The sequence below is a fragment of the Paramisgurnus dabryanus genome, chromosome 24 (assembly GCF_030506205.2).
Source record: "Paramisgurnus dabryanus chromosome 24, PD_genome_1.1, whole genome shotgun sequence".
Lineage (NCBI taxonomy): Eukaryota > Metazoa > Chordata > Actinopteri > Cypriniformes > Cobitidae > Paramisgurnus > Paramisgurnus dabryanus.
In genome coordinates, this window is record NC_133360.1 from 10,817,955 (window position 1) to 10,845,811 (window position 27,857).

A 27,857-nucleotide genomic window follows, 5' to 3' on the forward strand; every position below is an offset into this window, starting at 1 on the left:
GTAAGGCCTAGTCCTGGATTAATCTAAACCTGTCCGGGAAAACCTTTAAACCTTTGCATGAAATGTATCTTTGAACAAAAACTCATTTTTTTTAGACATTTATTTTGTGATAATAATTTTTCTTGTGATAATACATTTACAATCTATTAGTTACATCAACATCATACTATTGCATCAGTCTTAATTCCTCTTTACCTATAGTTACTTTTTAACCTTTTTTACCGCATCTGAGATCAATTTGAAATGTCACTTAGTTCTCGGTGCTTATCATGGTAACCCGAACAAGGACAACATGAATAGATTGTGAAAGCAAATCTAACAGTTCAAACAAACTGGTGTCAGTATTGGAGACAAAAGGTCTAAATTTTGACCTTACTGATATCTGTGGCTACTTCCCGGCCTCAAAAATTAATAATGTGTTTGGTTTTACAAATTTTCCCTTTTTTATTTACATTTATGTATTTGGCAGACACTTTAATCCAAAGTGACTTACAGTGCATTCAAGACATACATTCAGTATTTATCATTTATACTTTCTTAAATGAGTAAATTGCACTACTGGTGGTCAAACATACTACAAAATTTCTCCAAAAACCTGTAGTGTGTGTAAACTTAACCTATCCATTGTTTTAAATTACAGTCATCTGTTGTTTAAACAAATCCTATTTATTACCTAAGCACTGATTTCTCAATATTTAAATGCCAAATTTTCTCGAAAAAAAAAAAAAACTGTAGGCGGCATTGCCTATGATGTAATCGAGAAAAATGACTCATTGCTGAACAATCAAACCACAAATGAGTAATCGAGTTAAAATAACCTTGAAAATAAAAATGAATAAAAGTGAAAGTAAAATTAAAGGGATAGTTTAGTGAAAAATGAAAATGATGTTGTTTCAAACCTGTATAAACGTATTTGTTCTGCTGAACAAAAATAACGCTTTTTTGAGAAATGTTAATAATTAAATTGGGGCACCATTCACTTCCATTTATTTTATCTTACTATAGAAGCCAATGGTGCCCCAGATCTGCTTGGTTACAAACACTTTTTAAAATATCTCATTTGTGTTCAGCAGAACAAAGAAATTTATACAGGTATTGAACAACTTGAGGTTGATTAAATGATAACATAATTTTTGGGTGAACTATCCCTTTAAATCATGTTTGGACAGGTGCAACACAACTCTAGATCCCTCCCAGCTGAGCATCTGCACAACCTTCGATGTTTAATCAGAACGTTTTTACATTGATAAACTGTCTCGAAATGATGTCAGCGAAGCTCCAAGCGGCCAGATGTTTCCTGGCTTTCATCAATCTCCAAAGGCTGTCCAAAAATCCAGATAGTCGCAGCCATTATCGCTGAAATGGCGAGAATAGCTAGAAGTATTGCCCACCAATAAGACTGTAAAGAAGAATAGAGAAGTTATGAGTGGTTAGAGATATGATTCACATACTTAACCATAAATATCAAGCCTGATTTCACAAAGTGTATTGTACGAATACATACGTTTATCATAAAAAACCTGCCGTCATGAGGGCACAAGAAATTGTAGAAAAATGTACGAATATGGGGGTACGAATGAATACGAATAGTAAAATATGTATGAAGTGTCATAATAAAGCATCGAAATATCAGATTTACACACTTTCTAGACACTTTTATCCAAATTTGACTTGAATCTACACATTTTTATGAGTATGTGTGTTCCCTGGGGATCAAACTTATGACCTAATGCAATGCACTTTAAAAATAAATAAAAAAGCACAATGCAATAGAAAAGCACGTAAATGTCTTTAGAGTCAATTTTGTATGAGATCTTTTTGAATTAAAACAAACCTTTATCCAGTCACCCAAGTCCTCGAACTCATTCAATTTCAGGAAGTAATTTTTAAGCCTGGCAATAGGACCGTCGGCATCCAGGATTCGGCACAGTCTGAACCTGTCGCAGTATCCCTGGTTTCCAGAGCAAGGGGAGCCGGGAATCAACGCCACACGCTTGCCATTAAAGTGCTCGGAAAGCACGGACGATGTGGTGCTTGCACAAGTGTGAGGTTTATCTAAAGAGAAAGCAAACGATATAGTTTAAGTACAATATTCGTAACATTTCGCTTCTACAAAGCTGCTCCGAAGAAAACACACATGTGCTTCATTTAGGACTTTATAGAGTAGTTATGTCACAGTAAATGTCCTTTAAAACAAGCAGTGAAACAGTAAACAAGTTTTCCTCCGAGGGAAAATTGAGGTTACCTCTCTGCTGGCAGCACATGTAGCACTTTTCGGTCCGATTCTCGCCGGGGCAGTCACATTGCACCATGTTGTACAACGCACAAAGAGAAAGGCTGCAGTCCTGTGCCAACAAGGCCGTCACATTGTGAAATAGGACACCATAAAAATTACAAATGTATTAGCACAAAAGATTTAATACGGTGTACATAAAACTAGAGATATCCTGCACATAACTCTTTCTCTTCATGCATGCGGATATTTACGACAGCATGATGTTTTATATGACATTTGGCTCGAGAAAAAAGGACTGTCTATGGAAGCACACATTGGCATCACATGTTAATGGGTTTAACGCAATTCATCTAAAAATAAACAATCCTGTCATCGTTAACTGACTCATATGTTGTTCCGAAACCCATATGACTGTCAAGGAACACAAAGGAAGTAAAACTTTACAAAAGGTTTTACAATAAGCCAAAAGTCCCCATTCACTTCCATTGTATAGAAAGCAAGAGCCCCATCGACCAATTAAAAATACTCCTGTTTTACAGATGAAATTAAGTCATACAGTTTGCATTACATTGCACATTGTTTACATCCAAAGTTATTTACAGTGCATAACAATGCATACTTTCTATCAGGGGATCGAACCCAAGATATTTTGCGCTGCCTATTCGATGCTCTACCAAGTGTACAATTTGGAATCATATGGGAGTGAGAAAACGATGACATTTTTGTCATTTAAGTGCACCGTCCCTTTAAGAAAACCCAGACGCACCCCTGCGAAACAGACGCGTGTGTCGTTGTTGCACAATGTCATGTCTGGCTTGGCGGGAGGTTCGGGGCACACAGCGGAGGAACCGTTGCAAATGCTCTGCTTCCGACATTCGGTGGGTTGGCCGCATATCTGTGTGGTGTTCTTGAAGACACACTGAGAACTGCAGCACAGACCCTGACTGGGACTGAAACACAGTCAACAAAGATTATGTTTTAATACACATTGCTCAAAAGACATTTTTAGACTACACATTTTGGAAATTAAATATCCCTGTAATGGGGCATCACATTTGTCTATTAGTGATCCAATACTGGGTTGTTTTTAACCCATGGTTGGGTAAAATATGGGCAAAATATAGATAAAGGTTTGAAACAACCCAGCATGTATTATTTTAAACGCAACGTCTTGTCCATATTTGGGTCAGTGGCAATATGAGAAATTTTTTTTTTTTTTACTTTTTTTAAAAGCTCGCATCAGGTTTATTTCAATGCACAATGTATTTATGTAAATTTTATGCAATAAAAAATTACATTTGCACCATTTTTATGAAAGTTAAGACTGAATGGACCTGAAAATGTTAAATGGTGTAACCGGCAATTGTGCCAAAGAATGAGAAATATTAAATATTTTATCAACCTTGATGGGATGTAAGCGTAATCGTCAAAAAAATAATTTTAAAATATCATTTTATTAGTTATTTATAAATGTAAATTTTTATGCGTTTTTGTAATATTTGTCCTGATATATGCTGAAAACTATTGAGCCCCTAAGGGACATGGAGAAAAAATTTAATAAAATTTAGTTTTGCATGCGCACGATGAAACTATCACATGCACACGTGAATCTATTGCGTTTAGTTTCGCGTGCGCATGTGAAACTATTGCGTTCAGTTTCGCGAATGCATGTGAAACTATCGCGCGCACGTGAAAGTGTTCCGCGCGCACGTGAAACTATCGCTAAACTTTTTTTAAAAGTCTGCACATGAAGGTTTCGCGTGAGCAAGCAAAAGTTTCACGTGAGGACGCGAAAGTTTCACGTGAGGAAGCGAAAGTTTGACATAAGCACGCAAAAGTTTCACGTAAGCACGCGAAAGTTTCACATGAGCAAGCGAAAGTTTCAAGTGAGCACGCAAAAGTTTTAAGTGAGCACGCGAAAGTTTCACGTGAGCACATGAAACTAAACTTTCGATTTTTCCTCCAATGTCACCTTAGGGGCTCGGTAGAAAACAGCTGTCTTCTAAATAATCTTTGCCAAATTATGTAAAAATTTATGTAAAAAAAATCATATTACACTAAACTAGATGATTATATTTGATTCCACATTTTTTTATGAATATATTTATATTTTCATTTAAAAAAATACTAGTTACATCAATTGACACAGACCGGTTACACCACATTGACATTTTTTGCAATTATCCCCCAAATATTCTTTCAAAATGAAATAAAACCAGAAATTTTAGACTTGGTCCTCAAAAATGAGAATGTATGCAAGTAATCTGCAAATATATTTAGAAATTTTAACCCTTTTACATTTAATTTATCCATACGGACACAAAATAATTAACGTCACGTCATTGACCCATTTAACCCAACAACGAATTGAAACCCAATCACAAGCATTATTTTAGAGTGCATTATTTTTTGCTAAGATTTTACAGTGAACAGTCAATGGGTCTCATTCACTAAGCATGCGTACGCACAAATTTGTTCGTAAAATGTGCGTACGGACATTTTAACTTTAACTAAATTTTATTTTAAATGTATACAAAAAAAAGAACAACTTAGACCACATGTACGCAATAATCATGAACAAGGAAAAAATATATAAAATATATAACACAGATATATATTATAGAGTCGTTTTTCCTTGTTCATGATTATTTTATATTTCAAAGTTTTTGTTGAATGATGATTTGTAATTTAAAACGCCCTTACGCACATTTTACGAACAAATTTGTGCATACGCATGCTTACACTGCAAAAAAATAAGCAAAAAAAAATCAGTAAGTAAATTCAGGAAAAAATGAATTTACTTGGAAAAAAAATAAATGAATTTAAACCATTGGCAGATTTTATTGCTTGTTTTAAGCACAAATTCACTTAAATTTGATAAGTTTTGTCGTAAAACTAGACTTATTTTTTTTAGGTCATTTGCTCATCAAGAAAATACATCTTGATTTAAGAATTTTTAGATATTTTTACTGAAAACAAGACAAAAATACTAAGTAAGAAAGTCATTTTTTGCAGTTTAGTGAATGAGACCCATTGTTATTACGTGGATTTTGAAGAAATAAAGGGTTAAGGATAGTCATAATTTTTTAATAGATCAATGTGAACCTGCACTGTTTGTCAGGCTTCATTCGGCACTCCACCCCTGCAGGCTTTTTCGAGCTGTAGCAGCATGGATCATCGTCGTCATTCCCAACATCGCATTCCTCTCCGTCTTCAACAATGCGGTTTCCACAGATGGGCTGATCGCTAACTGACAAGACAAAACAGGCACAATCTGTAGTCAGCTGGCTTAACCTCACCTCTGATCAGCCGCTAAGATAAGCGGCACCTTTGTATGAAAAGACAGTAAAGAGCTTTGTATCCCATCCGGTCTCACAAATGAATTCACATGCACCTTAAGAGTTCATGCCCATGTAAATGTATTTAGCTTCTTACCTACAAAGCATTTGTCCTTTTTGCTTCTCAAAATTATACTGATGTCCTCCAGGCTACAGCTGGAGAACTTGTCTGTGTTCTCCTCAACCTTGGAGGCGGCTTGCGGGTACATCAAAAACCATCCTTTGCCTTGGGTTATCTTCAGGTCTCCACAGTTATTGCCTTCATCGTGCTAACGCAGACAAAAGTTAAATTAAACGAAATACAGCGAAAAGTAAAAATTTTTTAATTGAGAACAATTCAGAATTATATTTTGGCTTACAAAGTAGTGCCAGGTTTGTTTGGCACTTTGGAGTATCACTCCGCCACAGTACACTATTACTGTTGCTAAATAAATATACTTAATCAATACTTGAGCCATTTAGGGACAAAAATTCAGCAAAATATTTTGATAAGTACATTATAAAGAGATTTATTATAGGGATAACTCTAGACGATTGGATTATGGATAACTGAATGCATGCATGAACATTTAATGCATCAATGATCTGTCACCACTTGCTCTTTACTTAAACAGTAGCTTTAAATAGACCAAACATGACGTAAACAATATAGCGTTGGATTGTTTTTCATTCATAAATGCTGTGAAATACATGGAGGGCCAGAAGTGAAATGAGATAACTGTGTCAAAGGCCAGCAGCTCCTTTCCCAGGCCTCCCTGTAACTCGAGGTGAAGAAAATCCTCTTATCTGCCCTGTATCTAAAACTCAGGCTGCGTCTGAAACCACCTGCTTCCATACTAGGCGAAAAGTACCCGGATAACCTACTACTTCCGGCAAGATCATGAAGTCTGCGTCAGAAAATGCCTTTTTCCATACTATATAGTCGGCAAAAAGCAGTAGACGAGACGAGTAGTATGTCCCAATTCATAGAACTCAAAAACAGTAGGCGAAAAGTACCCAGATGATCTACTACTTCCGGCAAGATCCCGAAGGCTGCATCCAAATCCGCCTACTTCCATACTATATAGTAGGCAAAAGCAGTAAGCGAGGCGAGTAGTATGTCCCAATTCATAGTATTCGAAAAAACAGAAGGCGAAAAGTACCCAGATGACCTACTACTTCTGGCAAGATCCCAAAGGCTGTGTCAGAAACCACCTACTTCCATACTATATAGTAAGCGAAAAGCAGTAGGCGAGGCGAGTAGTATGTCCCAATTCATAGTATTCGAAAAACAGTAGGTGAAAAATACCCGGATGACCTACTACTTCCGGCAAGATCCCAAAGGCTGTGTCCACAAACCGCCTCTTTCCATACTATATATAGTAGGCAAAAAAAGAAGTAGGCAAGGCGAGTAGTATGTCCCAATTCATAGTATTCAAAAAACGGCAAAAAGTACCCGGATGACCTACTACTTCCGGCATGATCCCAAAGTGTTCATTCGATGGAGACCCTTTTTACTCTCCCGTGAGCCCCTTGGATATAAGTTATCCAACAAAGAAAAAGACGGAGGGGCGTTGTTTTATTCTAAAATGTCTAAAAGCGGTAACGCAGCTCTATACAAATGCAAATATATATTAACAGATGTCCCTTGTGGTTGTCCTATTGCACTAGTTTAAAATCATTCCAGTTAACGACAAGCTTGTTATAATGACGTTTGTCACGTGATGTATCAACATGGGGAGTGTAGTATGTCCGAATTCATTCATACTATCCATATTCATAATATATAGTACCTACTGTTCAAACGATTGATGAGTGGGTACTTCATCTAATTCAGTACCTACTTTCACAGTAGCGATTTTGGATATAGCCCCAGTCTGAAAACTGCTTGTCAGCTGTCTACAACCGAAAACGTAAAGAGGACGTAGACTGCTAGAGCAAAGCTGACCTTATTTACGGAAGAAGACATGCTAAACATGACAGCTATAGGTGAAAGACATACAGAAGGTTTATGCGAGATCAATACTCATTAAAGACTATGATAAGTAGTAAACTGACTACGAAATGAATTGACAATAACTGATGTGACATGCCACATGCTACTTTTTAGCATGCATTGTAAAACCAAGTGACGTCATCAGGACATATTTGAAGTACGCAAAACATCTGAGCATGTGTAATTGGCAGATTGGCTGTTTACACAAGACATACACAAAGTTAATTTTAAATAACAATTAAAGATGGTCTGTAATATCAACTGAACTAGGACAAACGGGATAAAACTCACCGGGGCTCCGAGACTGTGGCCAAGCTCATGGGCGAATGTTAGCTGCACGTGTCTGGGGGAGAGATAGTAGCCGAACGTTTGCAGGGTGATCAGGCCTGTGTTATGGCTCAAATTACTGACCATCTGAGAGCAGATTCCCCCCTTATCATCTAAACAGTGACAGAGAACAAAAATGGAAAATCAGAAAGATTCAAAATTAAAAAAATCGGGGAAGAGAAGGAAAAGTATCTACAGTAGAAATTACAAGGAAAACATAAGCGCCCACAATTAAGCTTTTTTGGGCCCAATAATACAGCCAGCCCAATGCAGCGCTATCATACACCCAGCCCGGCGCAGTTATCATTTTCACGTCCAGCATTGTTTAAATAGCAAATGCATTTGCGCACATTTGTGCGCCCATGCTGGCTTAAAAACAAGGTGTGTTTAGGTACATTGTTGGTGCGTTGCTATTTTGAGGCAGATAAAATAGACAACGCCATTGACAACCAACTACAACCTGGACTAAAGTCAATGGCGCAATGTTTGTCTTTCTTATTAAAAAAGCGTGTTAGTAATATGTGCCTATAAACGGGACGAGTATGTGCGTTTGCTTATTACACACATAGACAGCACACAAATGTTTTTAAATATAAAAATTAAAGGACTAAAATCTAAAAGATTATTATTAAATGTATTTGACATAAATGAGGACAGATTACAGGATTTTAAAAGGCGTGAAGCTGAGATCAGCTTGCAGAATAGCTGTCTTACCTGTAGCCTGGTAAGCAGATTTTTATTTATTTTTTGCTTTTAAAAAGTGCTAATATTGCATTTATTTAGATTTGTTTAGCTAGCCAACGGATTTATTGATCACTTTGTACCTTTAGCAAAAGTGGATTCGGACATGCCTTAAGTGCACTTTCGCAAGACTAGATCATTAAAATAAGAACCTTTCTTATGGCTTTAAAAAAAAAGAAAAAAAAGTAAACTTTTCTATTACATTTTTGATTAAAAAAAAGACTTGCAATGTATCGCAACAGGCAACACAGTGCACCGTATCGTATCGCGATGCATTGCATAACGGGCCATGTATCGTGATATGTATAGTATCGTGAGGCCATTGCCTATACCCAGCCCTAGTTGACGTGCGTCTGGAGGCCTCGCGCCGCGAATGAGGCATTTAGTGCGGCGTGGTAGACGCGACTCCGCATCATTCGCGCGTCTAGTTCACTCAAATGGCGCGAATTGAGCCTTATCGCAGCAAACGCGCGAGTTGAAAAATTTGAACTTTGGCAGGAAAACGCGCCGCATTAACCAATCAGGAGCTTGCTCTAGTAGTGAAGTGATTACAGAAAGCGAGCGGACTCGCAGAAGACCACGTGCAAGTGAATGTCTCAATGACTAGAATTTCATGTGAATGATGCAAGTAAACTCAACCTGTTCAAGCGGCAAACTAGGCACGGTAGACGCAATTTTGATGTCTCAAACGCGGCTGGTGTGAACCCACGGTCAGGGCTTCTGCAACGCGTTTTTCCGCCGAAGTTCAACATTTTCACCTCGCGTGTTTCCCTCGGCAATGCTCAATTTGTCCCAATGAATCAGAATCGCGTCTACCGCACCACGCTAAACGCCTCATTCGCGCCACGAGACCTCCGGACGCACGTCAACGTGTCTTCACATTGACTTAACATTGAAATCACTTGCGCTTGACTCTTCTACCGTGGCTGGTCTGAAACCAGCATTAGGATGTATGTATGCTATGTTTTAATTTTGCTGTAACGAAAATTTAATTAGAGAAACAGCAAACAAATATAGAAAACCAAAGAAAATAACTTAGTTTAGATAACTTAGTTGACAACATGTTATTTATTGCAGAATTTATACTCTGATTGTAAGGAGGGACATTGAGCAGGGATAAAAATGAAATGATTAATCTTTTTAAAACTCAATTTTCAATTAAATGTAATAATTACAATAAAAAAAAATTTATACAAAATTTGCAAAAGTTGTAAAATGAATCCGAACTTTTTTTTACGTAAACATTTGTGAAGTTATACAAAACAGCAATGCAGGTTTTTGTTATACAACACTCAAAACTATTTATTAAATTATTTTTTTAACACCTAAGCTATCACACTACAAAAGTAAACTTATGTTTAGTTACTATCAAACATTGTTGCGTAGCAGTTTAACAGCTTATTGTTCAACTAATACTGGAATGGGTTAAACAGCTGGAGTTAGCTCCCTTGACTAAGTTCAGGGTAAAGGCCTTCAATCTCCTAGAAATGAAAACATCTACAGGGCTTAGGATAAAATAACATCTGTCACCATCTGCATACAGCACAAGCAGAAATCCCTAGCACTTTTCTTTCATGAGCTCCTCAATCTATAATGCCAACAGAGAAATGTACTAATGATCACAAACAGCTGGTCCTTTTCACACAGCGCTAAGCAATTACATAATTTTACTTGACTTGGGAGTTGGACGTTGAGATCAGCTTGTCCATCAAAATCCAAAGCATTGTTTTTCTCCATCTAAAAAAAAACAAGGTCAAGCTTACCGCTCCTCAGATGTAGCGTGATTTGTGCATAAGAGTCGCACAAAAACGCTGGGACGAGTTCATTAGCATTTTTCAGCATCTGTCGGGGGAAATTTACAAGAACTATACATCGATGTTGGACAAGCTGGCTTACGTAAAACATGTGTGCACCGTGGGTTTCCTAAGGGTATATGACCTTCATCTGACTCTCATTTACAGCTCTCATCAGTTTTTGAAAATGCAGAGTCATGCATTTATTATATCTTCTATAACAACGTGGAATATAAGAGTATAAAACTTTGAAGAAATAATATAAGACTTAATTAATAAAAGCCATGACATTTGGCTGGTTCAGATTATTTTACCAAGGGAAAACGTTACAGGACGTTAAGCTTATATATCAACATGCAAGGTGACCAGGATGGATCTTTGGGGAGGTTCTGGGTGGTTGATATCACCTTCGCTGAGGCAACAGACGTTCACAGGTCTATATCAGGCACTTTTTCCACTGGTCACGCATGGGCCGTTTTTGACACGAGGTGTTTAGGACGTGAGTTGTCATACCATACTCTGAATGGCACTGTAACACATTCACATAAGCATAACATAACTTCAAAAGGGTTAAAATTTGGGTGAAAATTCCAGACTGACAACAATAGCAGTCACCAAAGTATAAAAACGCATTGTTTGAAACATGGAAAAATAAACATAACGTGTTGATACCTCAGGACTCTTGGAATATTTTTGGAATAAAGTTTTCATGAGTTTCGTTTTTTGCTTTTTGTTTTTTTAAATTTTCGGGCATTTCACACGGTAGCCTATGCGGCGAGCGGCGAAATCGCTATGCGGCTACAGCTTTTCTCATGTTGTTGAAGCATTTGTGCAGCATTTAGTGCAAAATGTTCAACTATAAGGGCACCTGCCCTGAAAAGCCATGTCTGCAGAAGGGGCAGGATTTTGGGTGCATGACTCCGACTCCCCTTAACCTGTGTAACCGCCCCTGTTTTGACGATTTCTGCACGTCTCCTATTGCAAATGAACTAGACACTCGCGGTTGCCGCATACCACGTGAACACCCATAACAGTCCATTATAAAGTATACATTTAACCAATATGTGTGTTCCCAGGGAACAAACCCCATGACCTTTTGCAAGCCTAACTCAATACAAGGAAGTAGATTACATTGTTATAGAAACAGGCCACATTAAGGTAGGTATGGTCCAATTGATGATGCATTAAAACCACACCTTTCTTACAAACAAGGGCTGCAGGACATCGAAGAGCGGTTTGCGATAACTTACTAAACAATGGGATATACGACATGCGAAGCGATAATAATGTTTATGTTTATAAAATCAATTTAACTTCGAATAAAATACTGAAAAAAATTATTCATCCAATTTTCGCAATTTTTTTAAGGTAAGTGGTCGCAATCAATTTATTTAAGCTACATTTAAACAAAAGATTTTTGTTTTGTTTTTCTAATTTTTTTGTTGTTTAAATGTTGCTTAAATTGAATTAATATTTTTTTTCAGTGTACATCATAAAATAAATGCTTATTACCAACATACAACATACTTAATTTTTTTTTATAATAATTGCAAACCATTGCGATATGCAAATTTGCAATATTCCCATTGGTTTCGGTATATCTTGCTGATCTATTATGAACATTCACTTCTCTTCTTTCCATGACTGAATAGCAGGCACTGTGTCTTTGCTAAATAACCATGATTGACACCAAAGCCCAACCCCCTCAGCAAAATCCAGAGCGCCCTTAAAATGAGTGACCCATGAGTCAAAATAGTGCCAAAACACTTGGAGCTGCTATTTAACTAGAAGACATCTTGGTTATATCATCTTGGGGGCCAATGAGTGCAAACTACCCATGTGTGACAACATCTACTGTACCAGCATTCCTCAAAATATCACAAGTACTGTATGTGTATTCCAGGAGTGATCACATGTTTGAGCACTAGAAAGTCAACAACACAATTAAGTGGCTAAATTATAAAAATTCCACATTGCCAGTCACATCTAAATCCACCTGATGTTGCATTAATGTTTGATTGTTAACTGGCATACAGGAATGCATGTGTGTAATAAAATCTCCTCACGTGAGTTCTTCACCATGGCGGCAAATCCTCAAAAAGGAATGCGGTTGTCCCACTTTTGTGATGGATAGGGATTGGGGGGTACATAGCTTTGTAGTCACATGTCAGCATTTCAGTGGACTCACACCCCCATTCTCAACCAATCACAGCCGACGTTGTGGTCAATGTTACTTCAACATTCAAAGATCTCAGCTGGTGGCCTGGTTCTCATTATACAACAATAATACCAAAAAAACAATGACTGCTTGGTTGAGTTAACCGTCTGTGAGGTCTAGCATTGACATAAGGTCAGCACATTCTATAACAATGCTTTTTGGGTGAAATAGGGACAAACCCAACTGTTGTGTTAAATTAATTTAGAAAATGTTCATATTTTACCCAACCATGGGTTAAAACAACCCAGCATGGGTTAATTTATCACACCCGACCATTGGGTTTGTTCATATTTTACCCAGCCATGGCTTGAAACAACCCAGCAACCCAGTGCAGAGATTTCCAAAGCACTATCCCCTGAAAGATCTTTAGGTCATGGGGGGTCAAGATGTCACACCAAGAAGTAGACTTTCATAAGCCCTTTTCACATAGAGATTACGGAAAAAACACAGAAAATGAGTTGGGGATATGTCCGGGATCGTTTGATTTTTGGTTCATTCACACTGCCATTGATTTTCTGGAATCTGTACATGCATTCACAAACATACCGTAGAGATGCACTGTTCTGTCAAACTGGTGAATGATCTCAGCTTCAGCGCGGATAGTGACGAGCTCCCTGATCTCTGCTTTAGTCCTGTTTGCCGGCATTTCTCGTCATGAATGTTGATCTGCGTTTAAATCCTTGTGTCAAAGAGCTGATTCTGAATCATAACTGAATCATAACTTCTGATGACTCACTACGGCACGCCCCTTATGGCATTATTTCTGACGCTTGTTCACATAAAATGCTTCCCGTGTATATTACGGAAATCTCACTATCCACACTGAAGCTGAGATCATACATCAGCATGACAGAACAGCGCATGGCGTGCTCCTTACGATCTTGTCATAAACAAACATGCACACACATGGTATCTCGAAAGAGAAATCAGGGATAATTAGAAAACTTTAGACGCTGTGGAAAAAACCTACCAAGTGCAGGACTTTAAATATGTCAAGTGTCTTTAGGAGATTTTACGGTATGTGTGTGAAAGCATGCAGATTACGGAAAATCATTGGCAGTGTGAATGAACAAAAAATCAAATGATCCCGGACAAATCCCGGATGCATCTCTGTGTGAAAACAGTATAGGTGTCAGGATCCTGCCAAAAGTCTTGTTTCATGTCTGGGTTCTGAAAGCCTCATGTTCTGTGGAGGTTCATGACCTTGCGTATCGGGTGATGTGCCTTCAGTGTCTCGTCTCTTGTTCCCGCCCGCTCGTTCTATTGTTCTGCTTATTGTTAATCATTAGTTCATTCCCTTCACCTGTTTTCCCATTGTTACCTTGTTTAGATTTTCTTATTTAATGTCATTATGTCCTTAGTTCTGTGCAGGATCATTTTGTACTGTCATGTGTTTTCCAGTCTAGAAGTCTAGTCTGCCAAGCTGTCAGTCAAGTTTGTTTAGTCTCTCTTTGTGTATATATCTTGTTGATGTGTTTTGTCCCCTCGTGAGCTATTGTTTTGTCTTGTGTTTGTAAAACTCTTTTGTTTAACCCTTAATCGTCTGCACTCGGGTTCTCATCCGATTCCTTACAATAGGTCTGCTTTACGGAAGCGATCCCAGAATATTTAAGGTAACATACGTGCTGATAAATTGTATAGTGTGTAATGCACTGTAAGTCGCTTTGGATAAAAGCGTCTGCCATTTGCATAACTGTAAATGGTTTCTAAATACTTCAGAATTATCTGCGTCCTTGCATTTTATCAGGAATACCGCTTGACTAACTGTACAGTTACAGTCATTGTAAACAAACAATGAACCTGAAAGTTTATTTTTGTCCGCATGTGCGACTAATAACCTATTCAAACAGTACAACACTTCCCGGAAGCCAGTTTCTCTGGATTTTACATTTAGTTTCCCTAAGACCACCCAATACAAATTTTTCAATAGGTTGTCTGGGACTGTAGCGATGTTATCAGAAGGCTTCACTTCAATCGAGTTCAGGACCACCGTGGACAGGGGTCACATACCAAAACCCTTAATGTAATACAAAGCTCAGTCGGTCGTCGTCACGTATAACAATAATCCACCAGCAGGCTCGATGTGATATTTGTTGTGGGCGTCAATGAGGCGGCTCATGAGTGAAGGGGTTGTAATGTTACCTATTTTACCACTCCAAGCCAAGCCAAGCACCCCGCTGAAGTCTCTGTTTGTCAGGAGGTAAGACAGGCAGTAGTCGTTCCAATTTTTTTCAGAAAAGAGACTCAAAAGCTTTTCGGGCCCGATGTAAGGCTTGTCTAAAGGACTTCTGGGGTCTTCCTCCTTCATCACCTGTATTCAGAATAATCTTATCAACATATATTTTATGTTACGTTTACAAAACAAATTAAGTTAATCAATTTTAACTTGTTTTTTTAAGTCATGTCAACTTATCAGAAGTCAAAACTTGAAAAAGTAGGTTAAATTGAAATTATTATTATTAAGTTGTTTAAACTTTTACAGTGTAAGAAACAACGATAAACAGATGGCTTACAGTAAGATATTTGACTTTGAAGTTGATAAGCTGTATGCCATCGAAGACGGCTTGGTCATAAATGTCGTTGACTGCTTTCATGTAAGAGGCGATCTGTAAAAAATTATGCATTTAGGTTATTATTAACTGCAAAATCACTTTTTGGACACACTTTTAAAGGCTGATAGATAGTGGTCATGTCTCAGCAATCTTCAGATTATTAAATAAATCTTGCATCAGTTGCAACAGAGTCTCATGTGGGTCTCAATTGTCCAGAGAGTCTCTTGCACCGGTCACGGTCAAAGGAATGTGGCACATTTGCATCTACAGCCCAAATGCGAGACTGCAACCACTCTTGGACCAGCTGAACACAGTAGATAGGCAATAGAGTGGCTATCTGGCCACTGTCCCGTACAATGAGCCTGCCAAAACCAACATCTTAGCACATAGCGACTGGCAGCTACAGTATGAATACTGGAGGATTAATGTAATGCGGCAGAGTAATGAAGAATGGCAAGAGTACGTAGTCCCGTTTCGCTGAAATGTTGTGTAAAGTGTGTCATTTTAGGGATAAAATCAATTCTACTTATTTTAGCGTTAAATGCAGTGACAAAAAAATAAAGCTATTTAGATTATTGTAAATCCTTCTTTATGCGCTAACATTCGGTAACTAGCGAAAACAAAATTCCAAAATAAAATAATTTTACGGCTTACAATACTATTTAGTGGTATTTTAGCACAATTTAAACATAATTAAAGAGCACCTATTCCATTGTTAAAAACAACGTTATTTTGTGTATTTGGTATAATACAATGTGTTTGCGTAGTTTATGGTTAAAAACACATTATTTTCCACATATCGTACATTTTTGTAGCTCCAGATTTCATTCTCTTCCTGAAACGCACAGATTTGAAAAGCTCTGTGTCCCTGATTGGCCAGCTAATCTGTACGTTGTGATTGGCCTGAATATCTTTGACGTCAGCAGGAAATGTGACGCTCCTTACCATGTTTGAAAGTTTCGGTTGCTAACAAGAGTTAACTTACAGGTTGTGAGTCCAAAGCGGGAGAAATTATAATAATGTCGGTCTTGTTTACATCACCAATCCTAGGAAGTAAACTATTGCCTAAAATCCGTGTGTTTGTTGTAGGTCAAGAAAAGAGATTTACGTTGGAGACAATAACTCGCGTCATTGTTTACTTTGGGGTTTGTTCCTTTTGCATATCGTTAACATGTACTAACACACACTTACACACCAAAGGAAATGTAAAAACATGAATCAGACAATAGGTGCTCTTTAAAGGGACACTCCACGCGATGCTAATGGTCTAATTAGATTCAATGGATTATGCTAAGCTATGCTAAAAGTGCTAGCGCCAGACCCGGAGATCCGCTGAATGGATTCCAAAACGGTAAGAACCAAATGTTTAACTCTAGAGGAGATGGAAAATTAGCATATTTTCATGTCCCTTTAAAGCTGCAATACATAACTTTTTGCCTCTCTATCGCCATCTCTGCATTAAATAATTACAATAAGTAATTACATTTTCTGCTGACTCTGTCCAGACAGCTCCATTCATAAATTATTATTATAAGGAGACCCCGATTGTTTCTGTATTTAATACATAAACTGATTTTTGTTTATTAAAAAAAAAGTTACAGATTGCAGCTTTTAGTTTATTAGTGTTATGCCCCATACACTAGTTATTCTTAATAACCAAAACAGGGAAGAAAAACACAAGCAGATTTTTTCTCCAGCTAAAGATCATGTAAACAACAAAAAAGATGCAATAAAAGATGTTTTTCATTAAGGCTACTCTTGTGGCAGAGACAAACAACTTTTACATGGAAGTGATTTTGTAAAACAATAACAATTCACCATCTGTGAAAAAGAATTAAAGTTGCACAACTATTATAAAACTAATACCCAGAAAATAGGAACTACCTCCGAAGTAATAGTACAGTGACCTCAGACACAGGAAAGCAGCTGGAAAACTCATCAAACAACACAAAACATTTACCTAATGGGCGGAAAACATTGCCTTTAATCTTCAACATACATTTCTTACATAATACTATGGTTTGCATGCAAGCAATTTGTTGTTTGGCAACGGCCCAGGATTGACACACAAACCCCCCGATTTCCCAGAATTCCCAGTGGGATCAAAGAAAGAACATGCTGTGCATCCCAGATTGGAAAAATATTACGATAATCATCCGGCAAGCATTACATCATCAGTCATGAGGATTGATCGGGTTGAATGATCCTTTTAAAACGTCAGACTTACCTGAGCAACAACTGCTTCAATACTCCCGAAACGTTTGTAAAAGCGATAGTCGGCATAGAGATGTAAGAGACAGCTGGTTTTGGTCTGGTCGACCGTTTGCTGTGCCATAGACGTTGGTATCTGCTGTAATTCACAAGACACATTCTTACAACCTTGAGAAAGTGATAAATGAACAGCTTCACATCTGTTAATTCAATTTCGCCAACCGAACACAAGGGAATGATGTGTAGCTTAAAATACAGCACAACATGTTATCTGATGTAAACAGACCAGGTTGATCCTGACTCTAAAACAATAGAAGATTGTGAATAGGTTGTAATTAGCAGACTATAGACGGTGTTTAAAGAAAACAATCCAAAGAAAAGCATATAACTATAAATAACGTGGACGATCTTCTAGGAAGCCCAGGACATCTGATTTTAGGATTATTTACAGACTTGTAATAAATTATTTTGGTATATGAGGACACACAGTACAGGATGTTGGAGATGTGATGTAATGTCTGACCTCAGGAAGGTTCTGGACGAGACGTTGCAGATGGTCGGCACCACAGAATCCAACATGGCTGTCTCTCAAGGGAGTGTTGTCTGGAAAAATGTACATGAAGGTTTACAGCATGAGATTAAAGTATACACAAGGGATAAAAATGCGGAAGTAAGGAAATGGGAGGGTTACAGATTGTTTTTGGTTATTGAGTTTTGTCAAATAGCAATACGGGCATGACAAACTTTTTCAGAAAAATGACATTTTGCAGACTTTAATATAAAAATAAATGTAAATAAATATACATCAATCTGTGTTAATCATTCTCATATAAACCATTTAATGGAATTAAATGCAATAATTGTTGCAAATGGGCCCAGGGTGATGGGTGGCCCACCCACGGGACTAAGGGAATTAATTTTTAATTTGTGAGTACAATAAATATTTTTTTTGTATGCATGTCATGAGCAGTAAATTGTTGTTTATCCGTAATTTCTTTGTCATTTACTATGTGCATTTGTTATTTTTGCTCCCTGTGACTGCCGTAAAACTATGCACCGTCCATCATCATTTTAAATGATGCTGCATTACATACAAACGCTGCGCCACGCCAAATAAAAAAAACTGTGTGTGACGAGACATTAGTGGTTAGCTAACAATATAAGACAATTGACAAAACAAACATAAAAGTGAAGAGGAAAGAAAGGGTGGAAAAGTTAGTCGCGACACAAACACTACCCAAATTATACAGTTTTTTTGTGCCGACTGAGTGTGAATAACACTGATGTCGAAGGTAAGTTTTGTCAGGTAAAATTAGCAGTTGCACATCTTCGGATGAGAACAACAATGCAGCTGAGACTGTGATGATGTTTCAAGAGTCGAAAAGTGAAGAAGCAGCCGCAGACGAGTTAAAAGCTGGATATTCGGCAAGAAATATGTTACACAATGCACTAATATTTGGTAACTAGCGACTCAGAAATTACATCGGATGCAAACAAAAATCCAAAATAAAATTATTTTACGGCTTACAATATTATCTAGTGGTATTTTAGAACAATTTAAACATAATTAACTCTTTACCCGCCATTGACGAGTTAACTGATTTTCATGACTGATCGTCAATTAAGAAAAAACGCTTTCCTGCCAACGACGAGTTTTTCCGGCAATCCATATTTCCGCTATTATCCACAAGGTCGGAAAGTGCAGAACCAGACGAGCCAGAAGATGGATATTCGGTGGAAAATATGTCAGTGAGTTACACAACTTAAGGTCTTTCACTTACATTCATGCAATTGATAGATGCTTTTATTTAGCAACTTAAAGAACATTCAAGCTATTTATTTATCAGTTTTTGTGTTCCCTGTGAATCAAAACCACAACCTTAGAGCTGTTTAAGAAATGCTCTACCATTTCAGCTGCAGGAAAAGCTATAGAAGTAATTTATTCAGTTAATTCGTACCCAATGCTTTTTATTCAGTGTGCTGTGTAGCTAGATGACAAATGAACGCACGGTCAAATCTGACAAAGAAACATTGCAAATATCTTGAATTTTCTTATGCCATCTCAAAATTGGTACTTCATTGCAAAACCAAGGTCTTGCTCAAGTGCTCCTTGAGGGATTTCATCTTTCTGACCTCTGTTGAAAAACCTCATTGTAACATTAAATGTTACAGTTTAGCCAAGGCTGAGACTGTAAGAGAGATTTTGTTGGAAACCTTAGGCAGAAACCAAATCCTCTGCTTCATGTAAAACATTACTGTAATCTCTTTTTAGAAAATGTGAAAAGTGTCTTGTGGGACATTTTAGCATGTCCTCTTACTAGTGTTTATTTCATTAAAAAGCCAAATTAAATTGGACAAACATTTAAGCATTTGACAGATGCTTTTATCCAAAGCAACTTACAATGCATTACAATATATACATTTTTATCAATTTGTGTTCTCTGGGTTCAAACCCATGATCTTTTGCATTGCTAACGTAATGCTCTACCACTGAGCTATACAGTAGTACAAAGCAATGACATCACTATTACCTATTTGCGTAATGTTTCCAGAATACAACTCTTTTAAAATCATGATCGTCCAAATCGCGAAAGAATCATTTGAATCGTCTCTTTTAACTGATTTGAACAAATACTTTCTCATGAGATACTACAGTAATATCAAGACGTTGTTGTAGACATAATATAGATTGTATGATCTTAAAGCTCAAGGTGACTCAAAGAAAGCAGTGAAAAACTTTAATGCAAAGTGACTTTCAGTCTATACTTTTTTTCAAGTAAGCGTGTTTCCTGGGATTAAACCCATAATCTTTGTGTGGCTAACGCAATTCTCTACCAACTGAACAACTGGAGCACATCATACATTTGTATTTAACTACCAGTACAGTCCCCCAAAAAATATAACAAAAATGTCATGCACAGTCAGCTTACAACAACTTGGATAAGTTTTACTCCCACAGTAAAATATCTTGGGGGGTTTGTGGGGGCAACATGATTGGATCACACCATTGTGGTGTGCAAGAATCAACCAATAAGAGTACTATGTAAATGAGCTGGCGGCCAAACTAGCTGAGCCCACAGCTGTTCTCAGGTCACACTTTGAATGATGACCATATCGGTTTCTATGAACACAACGGCTAGTAGAGTTGTTCCTGGATCTGTAACTGTGTGTAGACAGATGGAGCATGTGAGAAGGAAAAGGTAAATGTCGGCCATTGACCCATTGACAGAATTACTTCCAGACATCGGCTCCATTCTGCGTGCCTCTCTTTCAAGTACTTGCGCCCGCAGAGACTGAATAAGAAAGATCCAAGAAACTGTTATGGCCGAATTGATCGGGAAACCGGGGGAATAAGGAAATTAAAGTGAATGTTTATACAGGAACAAGCTTGTGGAATCAAATACTGCGTGATAAATCTGGGGAAAAGGCCACATAGTTAAAAAATATAAATGGTCTGTAATTTATTAAAGTGCATTATATTTATTTGTTTGGCAGTTACCACAAAAGCAGCTTAAATTCATAATAAATTGATATTAAAAACTTTAACACCACGTGAACCATACGGAAAAAAATAATTAATGTCACGTCATTGACTCATTTACATACCGTGACCTGGAAATAAGTATCTTTTTATGTTATGCTCTCTTTCTATATTCTTCATTTATTGAAACCACTGAATAATTTTCGCGTTAACCTGCAAAAGTCCTGTTTTTTAACATTCCCTTAAACTTTAGGACCATGCTGTTTGCAGACATATTGTATAGGTAAAGTTCACAGGACACTAGTATGGTCTATAAAAAGCATCACCTATAAAAGGAAACACGGTGAACTTCACAAAACACATCCGTATCATAAGCTTTAAGTGTAGATGACTAACTAGCATGGCCTTTGAAATCATGGGAAATGCTGTAGAGTAACCTTGGAGTCTCATGATATGGTGTTAGTTCAACCACAAGGTCACATGACCACCAACATCCACATAATATACAGACACACGTCTCGCTGCTAATGTTTACCTTTCTGCTACATAGACACAAGGTCACTTTTTGGTTTTCTGTATCAATCCAGGGTAAAAAGAACACAGTAAACACAGACTAAACACAGACCAAATCTAAACATGAGATGAAACAGGCACGTTTCTTAAAACTGAGATGTAAAAAAGTTGGTTCAACTTAAAAAAGTCTGTTAGCTGCCTTAAAATTTTTATTAATTAAACTTAAAAATATTAGTTGACACACAATTTTCTTTCAAATCAACCTTTTTGTGTCAAGTCGAACCAACAAATATATTTTTTACAATGTAAGGTATCAGTAATCCTCATTATGCTCTCCAGACGTGCTACACTGTAAAAATGATTTCGTGGTGTAGTAAATTTAACTAAATAAAATGAGTAAGTCTATTTAAATTCTATTTTAACACAAAAAAATGTGAGTAATTCTAAATGAACACATTATTAAGTAAATTCAACTAAATTTTATCATGTAAAATTTAATTAAGTTAATATTTTTGTGTTGAAACTACTTGAATTATTTTACTAACTAGGCAGTGGACTTGTATACTGTTAAAAATAATTGGATTTACTTAAAAAAATAGTGCATCATTTTTGCATCCCTTTTTTAGTAAGTTTTACATGGAATTTTAAGCAATTGCTTTTAAAAAAATAAGCTTAAATTGCTTAAAAGTTCATGAATAACTTACTTAAAAATTAGCAATTTCTTAAATTAAAATTCCATGTAAAACTTACTTAAAAAAGTGGATGCAAAAATGATGCACTATATTTTTTTAGTAAAACCAGCATATTATTTTTTTCAGTGTACCTAAGATAACTTACTTTTGAGACTTTGATATAACTTACCGTTATTAATAACCTCCATTTATTTATTTTGCATGCACAATGGCAGGTAGGTAAAAATAGATCTATACTGAGATAGTTTTTAGATATTCTACTTATTGAACCAGTGGTTGACTATAATAGCTGTATAAACATGGTTTAACTAAAAACTAAAAAAGATAATTCAAAGAAAATAGTTAATTTTGGTTAATAAAAATTACAATAAAAATTTACCTCATTTAATTTATACTGTATACTGTATTTACATTCATGTTCTTGCTCCTTGAACTCTATTCTATGTGAAATGTTTTTTCGTCTGATCTCCCCAAGTCCTCTTTTTCAACCACTCAAGAGTCCCGCCAAGCACCTGTACCACCTGTAGAGACCACTGTTCCCAATCCAATCATAAAATCAAGTCCCATTATGCAGTTTATCTTACGTGTCCTGTTTCCCACATTTTCTATACCTATACATGTATATCCTGTTTTTACTACCTTTTCTCATATATCCTGTTTCACTGTGAGCATGTTTACATATTCCTAACATTTATGTTCTTACCAGATGTTTCCTTTTCAAGCTGCTTGCAACAACATTCATGCACATATCAAAGGAATAAATGTGTGTAAAGTAAATAAAAGCCATCAAGATATGTGACCATGCCTGTATAAACCAAGCTAAAGTAATTGTTTTCTACAAAAACTCATCCAAGATGATGTAAAGAACATTTTGTGAAAATATAACCTTGATATCTTTAATATTGGCTGAGTACGATCATGTAAAAGATTGAAACTTTGATAATCACTAGATTAAAAGACCTTAACCTGGATTTCACAGACCGGGTCACAAATGTGCATATTTCACACATCTGATAAGGATATGCATTGCTTACCCACATCATTTTCGTGATAAATGATGGAATGATGTTCTGATTTGCTGGTGTTGTATCTGTCAATGGGTTCCACGTAGAACGTGCCATTAGCTGTTGTGATGGTGCCTTCAAATTGACCGTCAAGAACCGAACCTTGACAGGAACCATCACTCTCATCTTGGAAGACAAATCGAAAAACATTTCCAAGAGTAGAGGAACAGCAGAGTTGCATTGTACTGTACTGTGATATTTAATGACCTTGCTTGTGAAAACTAAATTTTTTTGTGATTTACTGTTTTCTCATCCTATAATATAAACACATTTTGTGGAAAATATAACCTTGATATCTTTAATTATGGCTGAGTAAGGTCATGCAAAGATTGAAATCAATGTGAAATCAAACTTAATCTCATAAGACACACCCCTTAGATAAACTCTACAACCTGATAGGCTGACAAAAATGCGGTTCCGACAAGTATGTTTAAACCTTATGGTTTATTGAGGCCTTTTTTTGTCTTAATTTGGCCACAACTTTCTTTGTGTTTCAGCAAATGGAATGATTTATGGTGACAAATTTTATATTTATAAATTTTTCAAAAACTCAACAATATACCGTGGGCAAATTTACTACCCTTTCGGGTTGTTCGTGTACAAAAAAGCCACTTAAATAAACGGCTGGAAAAATGTATCAAATAAAAAAAAATCCCATTTTTTTCCATGAATCTGTTAATCAACCTCAGTACTGATCAAAACTACCAAATGTTTACAAAATGTTCATGATTTTAACGCTTTAACACACACTCGCTCTCTCTCGCTCTCTCTCTCTAATATTCTGTTATGCTTCATATAACTCAATGTACAAGCCAGAAATTAAGCTGTTTGTTGCACAGGGCTACTAAAGGGTTAATGGTGTCACATAGTGATCAACAGTAAAAATGACAAATTTTACCTCTTAGCAAAAGGAAAAACCGTCAACAATCAAAAACGCATGATTATTTGATGTCATGGCTTTGCAATCAAAAAATGTCGTTATAATGTAAGTCAATGGGCTAAAAAGAGCCACGAACAGAAATGAGGGAGAAACAAATAAAATCTGATGCTGCACAAAAACTAAAAATGCATCAAAGCCAATGTTTTTACTAATCTTTGACATGCCCAAGACTGTTGAGAAGGGTTAAAGAAATCCAGTCCACAATCACTTTTTATATTGAAAATCTGTCATTTTGTGTGTTTTTCCCAAATCAGTGGCATTACTATGAACTTGGCAATTAAAGAGCTAAAATCTTTGTAAAGTTCTGTAGGTTTGATCAGTACTGAGGGTGATTTACAGATTTATGCAAAAAAAAAATCAGATACATTTTTACAGCCGTTTTTGTACACGAACAACCTGAAATGGTAATGAATTTGAACCACCCACAAGAGATAAACACATCCTACCTGGTGAAATCATGGTTGTTGTGAACATGTGATTATATTGAAACACTGTATTGTTATGAAAATTCCCTAAAATTATCTTTCAATTGAAATCCTACCTTGCAATGTTCCTGAGTATACATGAGAGAGATCCCCAATCTGAATTTCATCTTCTGATCGGATACTGAAGTCTTCGGTGAAACCATTTACATTTCGCTTTAGACGCAAACGGAAAACCCTACAATAAATCAGTGCATAATCAAATATATGTGAAAACTCATAGCTAAAGTAATTTACAAATTTATATTAAATAATCTTACATAATGTAAAGAACATCTTGATATCTTTAATATTGAGTAAGGTCATGTCAATTAAAGTAAAATCAAACTTTGATGCTCCAAATCTCACACATGGTGGACACATCTGAAGACTTGAGATGTCATACCTTTGAAAGGCTTTGAAGTCTAGATGAAGCTCTCGGTCACTTTGATGAGTTTCCCGTTTGATACGTTGGTGTTGTTGCCGTACGAGTTCTCGATCATAAGAAAGGCCTTCGTAATGCTTTATGTATTTGCTAATGTCTTGTAAAGCTTCTGAAATATTTAAAACAACAAAAAGAATGCTATTTATACATAAGAAAAATGTAGCTTGGGTTAAGTATAACTTTAACAAGCAACTCTTATCGGTCTTTCTGCATTCATAAAACCACATTTTACATGGGGTGAGTTGAGCCATGTGCAAGCAAACTACTTCCACAGAATACATCTACAAAATTCCACCATTAGAAGTCAAAATGTCAATGTCTTACCTGAAAAATGTGCTGAAGATAAAAGGTAAATCAGGAAGCAAACCTTGGAAGGACTCAAAAGTGTGACTGGCATGTCTCTCTCTTTCTTATTTCAACAAGTGCTTTGAGACAACAAAGACAGGAATGCTTTAGATTTACATGTTCTTACTAGTCATATACAGACTTGTTAATATGGAAAGACCTACTTGAAGGAGGGTCACAATTTAAAACTGTAATAGGAGAAACGTTTTGAACAGACTTCTGATGAGCATTGACAGTGTGTTGAGTACAATGACATTGTTCGGACAGAAAGTGACTTTTTATTTGGGAAACTCCTAAAAGTCTCATTGTATAGATGATGGCCAGACATTTTCATGACTTTTCTCGAATTTGCACCATGGCTTGGTCCATGTATGCATGTATATTTTTTGCAGAGGTATATGTGTGCTAATTCAAACAACCAGATGATGTTTGGACCTGAAACAATGGACGGTGAAAGTGAAGCACCAGTTGGTTTGGATTGAATTGTAGAGTGCATGAACTGATGGAAGCTTGGGACGTTTTGGTATTTTTGGTAAAATACTTTTATGGCCTCTGGGGTTTTCTAGGCATGTGGATCTGAGATTGACCCCGCCTCCAAGATCTACTGGCTGGATGTGATTGGCCGGTGATGCACGACCTGATCTTGAAGTCTGTGACATCATTAAAGACAGAGGTTACTTTAGGACATTACTAGACTGAAATTAGACACCAGCTTCACCCTCCCTGCAAGTATTCATCCTTTAACAACTCTTACAGTGAATCCATTGATATAGGAATCTTTATTGATAAACATGTCCAATATAAACCAATATTCAGATCAATATTTTTTTTTTTTGCACTTCCACTTTCAAACCTTGAATGTGTTTTATGCTTACTCTTACGAATGTAAAGTATTTGGTTCACATTGGTTAAAAGTAATGAAATATCCATAAATTATCGCCCAATATATATTGTACAGCTCATCATAATAACTAAATGTGACCATGTCTGTGAAAGTCTCATTAACTTTTTCTGAGTTTAGATTACTACGTTTGACATGACCTTATCGGTCAGTAATACAGATATCAAGGTTAAATTTTCACAAAATATTTTTTATATTGTGTAGGATGGTTTTATGTAAAAAACTGTAAATCACAAAAAATGTCTGTAGCTGTTTTCTAGACTGTGACACAAATGATAACAGAAACAAATGCAGAAGTTGAAACATAACATACAGAGTCTTGTAAATGACTGTGAAAGAGGCTAATGGCGCCCCCTAACTGTAGAAATAATAAGTGTAGGAATAAACGTAGTTAAATACAGAAATAAATGCAAATATACATAAATTATACAAATAAAAGCTTATGGAAACTATGGAAATAAGCTTATGGAAATTATTTACTTTTCATAAAAATAATATATTTATTTTTCATTACTACATTTATGCATTCACGTCAACATTTTATACCTCTACAAAAATTAACCATGGTTTTACTACAAAAAACAAACAAAAAAAACACGGTTACTGAAGTAAAACCATGCATGGTTTTGCTAATAGTAATCAATCAATACAACAAAAAAAGATGGTTACTACACTTTTACCACAAAAACATGGTTAATTTCCGTAAAGGCGTCATGACAGGAAACATTCAGTAAAGTTTTTTATTCATCTCATGGAAAAGATTTTATGAAATGGAAAACTGGTGGTTGTTATTATTAGATGTTAGTGATCTAATAACCCTGTGGTAATACTTGCAAAGTAATATTTGATCTTTAAAATGTGACGTTTGAAATCAAAAGTTCATCTTTTTATAACGGTTTATAAGAACAAAAGTCAGTCCTCCTACACACCGAGTAATCGAGATGTAGGCATATTAAGCAATTCTGAAGTAATCTAAACCATTTGTGTGCTAAATTTAACATATAATACATCAAATGTCACTTTTTAAAGGAGTTAGAAAATAACCATGACAACACAGCCACGTATTCTTTAACTAGCATTAGTCAAATATTTCTGTCAATGTTGTTCATTTTCAAACTCAAGAAATTAGTAAAAAACAAAACATATGATTCATACTTACAGGCGGGAAAATAAACCTAGGTTTATACTGAGGGCGGCAAAGAAGTGTTTGTTTTGTTTGACTTCATGCTTCAACCGACAAGTGATGACGTCGAAGTACCGCGAGAGTGATTCGAGGAGATACAGGGAATCCTTCGAATTGCTCTCGCGGTACTTTGACGTCATCATTTGTCGGTTCTTGCGGCGAATGAAGTAAAAAAAAAAACACTCATTTTCCGCCCTCAGTATAAACCTAGGTTTATTTTCCCGCCTGTAAGTATGAATCATGTTTTTTACTAATTTCTTGAGTTTGAAAATGAACAACATTGATAGAAATATTTGACTAATACTAGTTACATAATACGTGGCTGTGTTATTTTGGTTATTTTCTCCCATTTTTTCTTGCAGTGAGCATTAAGCCGAACACACCCACTGTTTTAAGATGTGTAGCGTATTGTTAACTAAAGTGAGCCATCTAGGGGCAACA

General features: G+C 36.4%; 1 protein-coding gene across 3 annotated transcripts; it reads right to left on the bottom strand.

The window, feature by feature from the left end:
• Window positions 1–82: 82 nt before the first annotated feature.
• LOC135727089 (disintegrin and metalloproteinase domain-containing protein 10) lies at window positions 83–27,461 on the bottom strand. 3 transcript variants are annotated; one of them, XM_065244796.1, is made up of 16 exons: window positions 27,393–27,461; window positions 25,312–25,412; window positions 24,949–25,096; window positions 24,623–24,741; window positions 23,112–23,267; window positions 17,915–17,994; window positions 17,408–17,527; window positions 15,142–15,234; window positions 14,771–14,939; window positions 7,841–7,989; window positions 5,672–5,843; window positions 5,342–5,486; window positions 3,003–3,186; window positions 2,246–2,345; window positions 1,835–2,055; window positions 83–1,399 (listed from the first exon to the last, which is right to left on the bottom strand). In XM_065244796.1, exons 2-16 carry the CDS (start codon window positions 25,382–25,384, stop codon window positions 1,268–1,270), a joined length of 2,061 nt encoding a protein of 686 aa, XP_065100868.1. In that variant the 5' UTR covers window positions 25,385–25,412; window positions 27,393–27,461; the 3' UTR covers window positions 83–1,267. The 3 variants fall into 3 exon arrangements, with proteins under 3 accessions (XP_065100868.1, XP_065100850.1, XP_065100860.1); XM_065244778.1 differs by having other exon boundaries at window positions 17,408–17,530; XM_065244788.2 differs by lacking the exon at window positions 27,393–27,461 and adding an exon at window positions 25,497–25,515 and having other exon boundaries at window positions 17,408–17,530.
• Window positions 27,462–27,857: the final 396 nt, after the last annotated feature.